This window comes from Aythya marila (genome assembly GCF_965140915.1).
Source record: "Aythya marila genome assembly, chromosome: 9".
Lineage (NCBI taxonomy): Eukaryota > Metazoa > Chordata > Aves > Anseriformes > Anatidae > Aythya > Aythya marila.
The window spans coordinates 14,340,876-14,350,446 of NC_139050.1; the positions used below are offsets into that span (position 1 = coordinate 14,340,876).

General features: G+C 46.4%; 1 protein-coding gene across 1 annotated transcript in view; it reads left to right on the plus strand.

The window, feature by feature from the left end:
- LOC309881556 (putative cation-transporting ATPase 13A4) overlaps positions 1 to 5,046 on the plus strand; it is a 39,439-nt gene extending 34,393 nt beyond the window's left edge. Inside the window, exons 26-30 of the mRNA XM_082767668.1 lie at positions 123 to 297; positions 739 to 953; positions 2,169 to 2,257; positions 3,887 to 3,967; positions 4,439 to 5,046. Of these exons, the coding sequence (XP_082623794.1) occupies positions 123 to 297; positions 739 to 953; positions 2,169 to 2,257; positions 3,887 to 3,967; positions 4,439 to 4,660 (782 nt within the window). The 3' untranslated portion in view covers positions 4,661 to 5,046. The remainder of the gene's footprint in view (positions 1 to 122; positions 298 to 738; positions 954 to 2,168; positions 2,258 to 3,886; positions 3,968 to 4,438) is intronic.
- The last annotated feature ends 4,525 nt before the right edge of the window (positions 5,047 to 9,571 follow it).

The following is a 9,571-nucleotide window of genomic DNA, read 5'->3' on the forward strand; positions in this document are numbered from 1 at the left end:
TATATGTGCTATAGTGAATATTACAGAATGTAAAAGTGCTGGCCGTTGATAGCAGTCAGTAATACACAGCAGCACTGCTGGTATTTTGGACACACTAGTAAACATACCTGTACATGTTTCAGTGAGTTTCACAGAAGCCTACCCAAAGCTGGTTCCCTACAGGCCTCCTAGCCAACTCATCTCACCCCCATTGCTGCTCTCTGTCGTACTTAACATCCTCTTCAGCCTCAGCATGCAAATTTTTGGATTTCTGATGGTCCAGAAGCAGCCCTGGTATTCAAGGACTGATATACACAGGTAGGTCCCCTTCTTGGGACTTGGGTGGCACAGGGCAGACATAGAGAGACAGGGCTGCATGATACTATTGATCAGCTTGACTATAGTGTGGGTGAGCAGCTGCAAGCAGACCCTCTGCTTCCCCACCAGCTACTAACAGAGTAAGCAGTGGTGTCTGCAGGTCCCTAACCTCTCCAAAAAGTATAGCACGGTGCTAGTGGTAAGAACACTTCTGATGAGCACTAAGAAGAGTAATAGATCGTGGGGAAGACCAGAGTATCCATGTAGGTTTGAACTTAGGCTTTGCCACGTTCAGTGGGTAAGACTGGGGGCACTGCCAACAACCTACATCCTTGTGACAGCGGGAGCAAATCATGATGATGAGGAAGAATGCCTGATAGTGGCCAGGTGAAATGGCTAGGACAGAGATCATTCGCTAACCAGAGTGATGCTTTTTTACAGCGCCTGCCTCTCAGTAGACAGCCACATGGAGAATTCGTCCTCTGTTTCCAGCCTGGGCCTCCATGGGATGGGAGATGGAGCCCCTAATGAAGCAGACGATGGCTACAAGAGCTATGAAAACACCACAGTGTGGCTACTGAGTACCATCAACTGCCTCATTGTTGCTCTAGTGTTTTCCAAGGGAAGGCCTTTCAGGAAACCCATCTACACAAACTGTAAGTGTGGGAAGGGTGGGAGGGATCTGTGAGTTGGTCAGCTCACAAAGTCAATTCACTAGGACAAAGTTAAAACTTGACCAAAGTGATGCCAGCCAAAAAAGTAGGAACCCAATAGTGGATCCCTAAATGACTAAAGGTCAGCTTTTGGAAGCTTTAGTCTCAGTGGCATCCTTTAATCAGCAGCTCTCTGAGCTGGGCCCACTTTTTGTGCTTCTGTGCTGCTAAAAAATTGGCCCAGACATTTGGGTTTCTGAAAAAAACTCCACTGTTTGATAAAAATTGGTGGAGTTGGCTTGCAGAAGCATCATGGTACTTAAGGCAGTCATGTTACATTAGAACAAACTAATGAAGTCTAGTAGGTCTTTTCTGCCTCTGAGAGACTGATATGAATGGAAGGTCAGCACATGATTTTGAAGTTCTAGAAGTCGCTGCATGGCATAGGAGGGCTATTATTTTTGTCTGTGGGACAATCCTGCAGCTGTCTCTCAGGCAAAGCTCTGTTCAGTTCTTTTGTGCTAAAGAACTAATTTAATGCTGTAGGGTTCATGGCTTGGATGTTTAGGTTCAGTAATAGTGAGGAGGGGACCTTCCTCCCAGGTAGCAGAAATGTCATCAGTCTTGGGCAAAACTCGAGTGAGTGGATAGAGGGTGAAGTCTGGCACATGCCAGCTGGAGAAAAATATAATTTGCATATTATTGCAATATTTGCCTTGGGGGGGAGAGAGGGTAAATTCTCAATTACTCAGACTTTTTAGATCCTGATCAAGAGTGAAGTCATGATATTATTAAAATGGAGGGCAGAGCTCCTAATTATATCGACAAGAGCAAGACTACATCCTAGACTTCTTTCTGAATGACAGGAGATAATGAGCTTGGTGTGAGACTTGCTGAAAAGTTCTCTGGCTTCTCAGTGTGAGAGGTCAGATCAAATGATCAAAATACTCTTTTGGCATTTTAAATCTATGTGTGCTCATATAGGCTCATATGAGCTCATATAGGCTCATACCGGCCTAATATATATCTGCTTGACTGAGTGAAGCTGGGGCTTTACTCTGTTCATTTTTTCTTTTGCTGAAAATTCTTTGCTATCTAATAGATTTTTTTTTGAGTGTTTAACATGGAAAATTATGGTTACAATCTTCTGTAGTAAAGGCAAGCAGCTGAGAGTGCTCATATACCTGTGGTTTTATTTGCTTGTTCTTGTTCCTTCAGATGTGTTCATCCTGGTGCTCATGGGGCAGCTGGGTGTTTGCCTCTTTCTGGTGTTTGCTGATATTGATGATCTCTACTCTAAGATGGATGTGAGTATTGTTCCACTGCACTGTGACTGTTTTTAACAAAAGGCACAGATTTTTGCAGGAATGTTTGGCACCTCTGATGACAAATCAGGTTTAAAGAGATGGATTTTAGGTGATGGGATTGAAGAACCTTCTGGAGACATTGTAGCTCCACAACTATTAGGATATTTAACAAACAAGATCTGTGCATTCTGACAACTGGACAGCTATACCTCAGTTTGATTGTTTCAGTGAATTGTGCATGCAGCAAGGGACGACATTGCTAAACGTACCATGATTGGTATGTTGTGGCTTGATAGCTGTGAAGCCAGAAGAAAGGAGCTAGGGCCTGCAGCTTTAAACTAAAATACCATGCAGTTCAGATTCTCAGCCTGTGCTGCACACAGATCCTCTTGAAAATTCAGCATTCTCAGCAATCTTCAGTACTCACTCCCCAACATTTTCAGGCTCCCTGTCTAAATGTCAGACAGCCTGTAATTTCCTAAAGCAGCATTTGGGTTTGGAACAGCTGTAGAGAAAGACTAGTGAGGCTGTCATGGCTGAGGATTTGTCTTGGTAAATACCAGTAGGGCTTGGTTTATTTAGTCTGGCAGAACACAAGCTGGGAGTTGCCTTGTGCAAATTCATTCTAGGAGAAGTGCAAGGGAAGGGTAAGATCTACATGGGCTGTAGGACAGCATTGTTAGTGGACCCAGCCATTAATACGTTAAGGCTGGAAGTTGTAAGGAAGATGTTAATATCCTCTGCTGTGATTGTCTCACAACCTTGTACTAGGAGTCATGAGAACAAAACAACAAAAGAAATACACAGCTATTTTTTTTACTACATATGTTAACAGAGCGATGAAGCGTGATGGCTTTGGATAACAGGTACTGAACCCGATGCTGCTTCCACTCCTGTATCTTTATATAAGAGCTGGCAGGTGGATTTAGAAATTGAAATAATGAAAGAAACAGAAACACAGATGAGAATAACATACTTGGATTTTGAACACCAAGCAGCCAAGCACAGCTGCCTCACCTTGTTAACAGTTTAGAGCAGAGGCTGAGCAGGCACACCCAGTTAAAGACTCTGCCACGAGATGGCACTTGAAAGCAAGTCTTAGTCCTGTTTGTGGGCTGTGGTGGCACAGGACAGTGTTAGCACTGCAGCCATGAGGGGCTAAAATGCCTTTGGGGAGAACTGCAAATCTGGGGGGCTTGCACTGGATTTACTGAGAAGTCAGAAGGAGGGAGTGGCAATAAGAAACCGCAGTAACCTAGCCCTGAAGAAACTGCTGATCCAAATTTTGGATCTGAGCTGCATCTCCAAAATAAGTTGAGCGACAGCCAGAAAACCATTGCTGCCAGCTATGGGAAGCTGGAACTGGGCTTGGAATTTGAAATACTTGGAACTAATTTTGATATTAGGAAGAAAGGAAACATTTAGATTTCCTGCTGCTGTTCTGGAGTACGGTTTTCTCTGCCGGGTCATAAGTTTAAATGTTTCTTTATCAGTAATTCCTCAGGATAAGTGGCAACATTGGTTTGTCAGCAATGCACAGCCAGTGTGGGATTCTGTCTGTTGATGACACAAGCTCCCACCAGTGCCTAGTGTGCACACATTGCTTACTGGCTTCTGCTTTCTTCCCAGCTTGTTTGCACCCCCACCAGCTGGCGGATCTCCATGGTGATAATGCTTGCGGTCACACTCGCTGTGTCCTTTCTTGTTGAGGTGAGTGTGCTTCTTTGAATGTACCTGTCACACTATTTGGGAAGACAGCAGGGTCAGGTCCCACCCTTTCTCCATCCTTCTCAGTCCAGTTGGGGAATATCCAGTAAAACTTTTGCTGCTGCCTCACACCTCCTCTCTTCAGATCCCCACATCTGAGTGATTGGATGTAAGGAATGCCAGGCCCAACTACATTTTCTTTCCCAGTGAATGGAATGTATCAGACCCTGTCCCAAGTCACTGAAAGATGAGGAGTCTTTCAGTGTTTTCTACTCAAATCCTGCAGAATCTTTCTGGTGTCGAGGTCTGGTAGAGCTGGTATGAGAAGCCCTCAGTAACAGGCTTTGTGAGGGATGTGGATGAACAGGAGATTGTGGGAGATCTAGGTCTCCACTACTTGCCCTGTGTCCTGTGGATGAAGAGGAAAACCTGCTGAGTCCTCCAAAATTTTCCTTTTTGCTCTTTCTTTTACAGGAAGGTGTCATTGAGAACAGAGCCTTGTGGCTGCTGCTGAAAAAGACTTTCCGGTACCACTCAAAGAGCCATTACAAGAGGCTGCAGCGGGTGTTAGAGCAGGACTCATCCTGGCCACCTCTGAATGAAACCTTCTTCTCAGATTCCGTGGCAATATCAGTAGATGAAAATATGGGAGGCCATAGCAATCCAACATTTGACAGCAATGAGGACACACTCTGAAGGAAACTGTGGAGGACACATCGAGGACAGTTGCCGTTGGCTATAGAAGGACTATCTCAGAGACGTAAGAAAAGAGGAAGGATTGACCCACTGCTACCCCCCATTCTAAGCCTATCTGGGCCTGGCTCATTTTTTAATCAACCAGAAGCAGAAAAGCTGGCTAGTAGCATGAAGCCATAACACTGTTATCTTCTCTCCCTTCACCCACATAGGAATGGCCAGCTGTAAATGGAGCAGCCAGTTGAAGACTGTCAAAGTGTTCATGGTTGAAACACCATTGCTGCATTCTTCTTATGAGCTGCGTTACGCGGTGGTGTCTTTCAGGGATGCTTTTCTCGTTGTGCTGAACTTCTGCAGTATGTAAATGCAACAGCACCAAGCATTTCTGCAAGGTTTATCCAACAAAAACAATCAGTTCCCACCAGCATGTATTTTCTTAGCCCTGTGATGCTAGGCTGACTTCCTGCTTAGGACATTTGACAACTCTGCCCACAGCTGGGTACAACATGACATCAGTCAGTGAGGCTTAGGACCAAGAAGGACAGTTCATTCTTTGGATAAGATGTGCGTGGGGAAGTTTTCCCCTCCAACTGACTGCACAATTTGTTTTTCACAGCTGTAGCTTGCCCATGCATTTCCTGGGTAGGGTCGAGAAGCATTTTCTGATCACTTCAACACAGGAGATTGTATATTCCCACAATCTAATGCTAAACTGGTCTTGCATTGCCACAGAAACTCAAAGAATTGGGCAGATTGGAAAACATGGTAGAGACTCCTTTGGTCTTTTAAAGTAGTGCTGGAAAACTAAAAGCAATCACTGGAGATTATGCATTGTTTTTATTCAACTTGTCTATCAGAACTGTGTTTGAAAAGAGTTTAGCATGCATAAAAAATAACTAATATTATTTTTCTAAAAAGAAAAAGTGTTTCAACTTGAATAAAGCATTTATTTGACTCAGAGCATTTATTTCCCCATTTTAGACAACTTCGACAAAAGTAGATGGGTTAAATACCTCCTAACCTACTGCAGTTTACCTAATGGTAAATACCTCCCACAAGGCCACATAACTTGACACAAACCAGAAGTGGTTTGCATTTGTTCGTGAATATCTCTCCAAAGTTAAGAAGCATTCCCTCTTTGCAACAAATCCCAGTGGTAGGTAAAAGCTAGAGGTTTTATCTCTTGCTCTGTGCACTACTTGCAGTTTCAGGAGAAAGCATGAGTGCAGCTTAGTGGAGTTATTCCCGCCATCCGCTGTTTGGGGTACAGTAATAATTTCCTCAGAGACCAAATTCACTGTCCTATTTATGAGCTCCCTCACACAAGAAATATGTTGCTGCATATAACAAAGTGCCAGCTGCAGTAGGCTGCAGACTAGGCAAATATTTATGTCACAATTGGTAATAGTATAGAAGTGTCAACTTTGGCAAACCTATGGAGTTTGTAGGGTCGACAAGATAAAGACCTGCTTGCCTACTGCTGAAATACAGTCTTACCTGCAAGGAAACAGAATAAAGATGCTAGGTGACATTTAACCTACGCCAGTCTTTAAGATGTCAATCTTTTGCTCCTATGCAAGTCCAGTGTCTCCAGCTGTAGTGGGGCATATTTTATCATCTTCCCTCACTCGCATCAGCCACAGTTTGATCAGCAGAGCTATGTGGTCTGTCACCACTGCACTGAACTGCTTACACAGCTTAACTCCATGGCAGTCAGGAGACAGGTGATTTGTTATGCACATCATTGCTGCAGAGAGCTGCTCATACACACATATCAAAGCCCCCATCTGCTCACTCACCTCTGGGGGGACATCAGAGCTCCCAGTCCACATCCCCCTGCTGGGATAGTCTCTTTTTTTTTGCAAATTCTGGGGCTGCATAAGGGCAGACACAGATCGACAGCCCTGGATGTGGCTTTGACAGTCCCTGTCTGCAGTCTAAGCTATCTGAACACAGATGAAAAATCCCCTGGAGGATCAAAGCTCCAAGCTCACTTTCTCCTCTTGTGACTGGCAGCAGGCACTGGTTGGACAGACCCCAGTGATCTTTGCCGGCAGGCACTGTCCATCCTGGTTAGCTCTCTTAAACTAAAGCAAAGGGCAGGCTCCCTGGAGCCCAGCCAATCCATGGAGCCATGCAGCCACTCTTAACAGCTGATTTCAAAATTTGATTTTTCTTTTGAAATACAATCGTCCTAGTTAATAAAGATATTTGTGTGTGTGTGTGTGCTCTACTTTCTTTTATTTGTTACTTGTTTATTTTGATACAATCACCACGGTTTCTGTCTACTACTCAGCATGCCAGATCCCAGCCCACTTGTCAGCACACACAAGCAAAGGAGGAACAAAGCCCATTCTAAAAGATGCAGACCATCACCAATAACAGTTGTAGGTGTGCAATAACATTAACACGTCAAAACCTTTTACGAGACACACCGGTTTTCCACTCAGGTAGCACCTTTCTCCTAAGGAACTTGATGCACATCACAGGTCTTCAGGAGGATTATGAAGAGGACTGTGGAAACCAAGTATCTGCCAAGAATCAACGAGGAAAACAAGGCACAAGGTACCTATAGCAGCCAGGTCAAGGAAAGGAAGCAAAGAACTCTCTTGCCATATAGTGCAGGTGTCTGATGCCAACAACTGAATTTAAACTCATTACTCTTTATTGTAACATCTAAACTGGGTCTCGCCAGCCTGTATTCCCCGGCCCAGTGGCCAGCAGCCAGGCTCTTTATCGGCCCTAACAGCAGCACCCCTGGGCACCACTGGCTCCCCTCTCCTCCCTGCACGGTGCCCCCAGCCCTGCTCATCCTCCTGATTGCCGCTGCACAGAGTTCACTGCATCCCACCCTCTCCATATATACAGAAGGAATGCGGGCATGCCAGCCCGTGGCTTGGTTCCAAGGATGCAAGCAGGGTAGGCATTCACCAACTGGACCAGTTGTGCTGCCCCAGTGACTGGGTTGTCAGTGAGGTCAGGCAAGTATACGGTCCAGGGAACAGCATAAGGACACGTCGAACCTTCCACACCAGTTTTGGTGGCCACATCCTGGTGATGGAGGGTGCCTCTGCGGGGCTGCGGGCACCATGGTGCTGTCTCCAAAGTCTGGGGACATCGGCAATGCCATGGGCTGATGATTGTCTTCCTCTGCCTGGAAGATGGGCCACAGGGAATGGGCCTGGGTCACTGACAGGAAACTCAGGAAAAATGGAGAATGTCCCAGGAAGGCAGCTGGAATGAGCAGCTGGTTACTGGCATGTGTTCAGTTGTGTGGACTGTGAGTGCTGGAGAACATGCCAGGTTGTTACAAGGCAGAGATTTTACATGCTTGTTGTAGCTGCCTTTTAAACTTCTAGAGAGAGGAGATTGCTTATTTGAATGGAATATTTTGTGCTTGATTAACTCTACAGATTACTCTAAATACAGCCTGACTTATCTGCTGAAATAAATATCAATTTAGTTATAAATCTCTCTCTCTCTTTTTTTTTTTTTTTTTTTTTTTTTTTTTTTCTTCTTTGGGGACAGAGGGTGCTGTTTTACTGCCTTCTGTACATTACCTGCTGGTTTCTTTATACAGCACCAGAATCTTTTGGCATGGCTACAGCTTCACGTTTCCTTACAGTTGAATGGACACATGGTCCTTGGGCAAAAATAGAGCTTTAATGAGTGCACAAAGGAGAAAAAGAACCTGAACAGCAGTAAGGTGGGACATGCTGTGCACCAAGAAGGAGGGTTCAAACTGCAAAATGTGAGAGGATGGAAAAGGCAGACAAGCCCCAGCACGCCCCTCCTGTCTTTCTTTCTGGGCTTCCTCCTGCCCTGTGGTGTGGCTCTGGGTGTCAAGCTCTTTGTCCTGCGGATTTGCCTCTCTCAGGAGCTGCCAAGATCCCCTGTGCCTGACTAAGCAGCTGGAAAGGGCCTGGAGCTGTGTGTCTCCAGGAACTTTGCAAGGCTGGAGTTGAACTGGAGAGCTCTGGATTGCCCTCCAGAAGGGTCTCCTTCTCTGTTGCAGTCCAGCAAAGCTGTGGGCCCAGCCTTCTGGTTGGGCTTGTCAGTTAGGAAGGTCATAAATGCTTGCCGGTGTAACCCCCTCTGCGAAACGAGGGCCCTTGCCAGGCATCTCAGGGAAATGGTTGCAGAGGCAGAGCTCTGAACAAGCTCTCCAGGTCTCTCACCATACCCTTGTTGCCCTTCTCTTGCTGTCTGAAACACCCGACTGCCATCCATCCTTAGTGCCTGCAAAAGTCAAGGCAGAGACCCACCAGAGCCAAGCTGCCCCCCCCCGAGCACTGCAGTCTGCCTCCTCCACAAAAGCCAGCCAGGTAGCCAGGTGGGGTGAGCAGATAACCAACAAGGAATCTGGGCAAGGCAGCGTTGTGTTTTAGCTCCAGCTGCAGGAACCGCACACAAAGTGCCCAGGGCTTCTTGGAGAGCCCTTCTGTGGTGCTGCCTTGGGCATGTGCCACCACCTTCTGTGGGGACACACGTATTCAGCGCCCTGAGGTGCTGATGCTGAGGGTCCCAGCTGGGCAGCACTGCCTGACAGAGATTCCTTGGGAATAGCCATGGGAACAACGAGATCTTCCTGGAAAGTGGGCCACCCTACCACTGCCCTGGGCAGCCCTACCAGAAGGGAAAGAGAAAGGCTTTCAGGTATGCTGGGACTCGGGTTTGTCTTGATTGTTCTCCTGTGAAATAGAGTGCAAAAGCAATCATCCTGGTAGGTGAAGGGCTCAGAGGGTGCTTGTGTTGGGTGAACAGACAGAGGGAAGGGGCCTCATCCATCCAGCTCTCCCAGGGCAAGGCAACGTGCCATGCTCCCCGTCATCTGCCAGCAGGACAGACTCGGGGCTGGGCAGCAGGCCAAGGCAATACAAACTTCCTAGCCCTCCAGCCACGCAGCGCTTG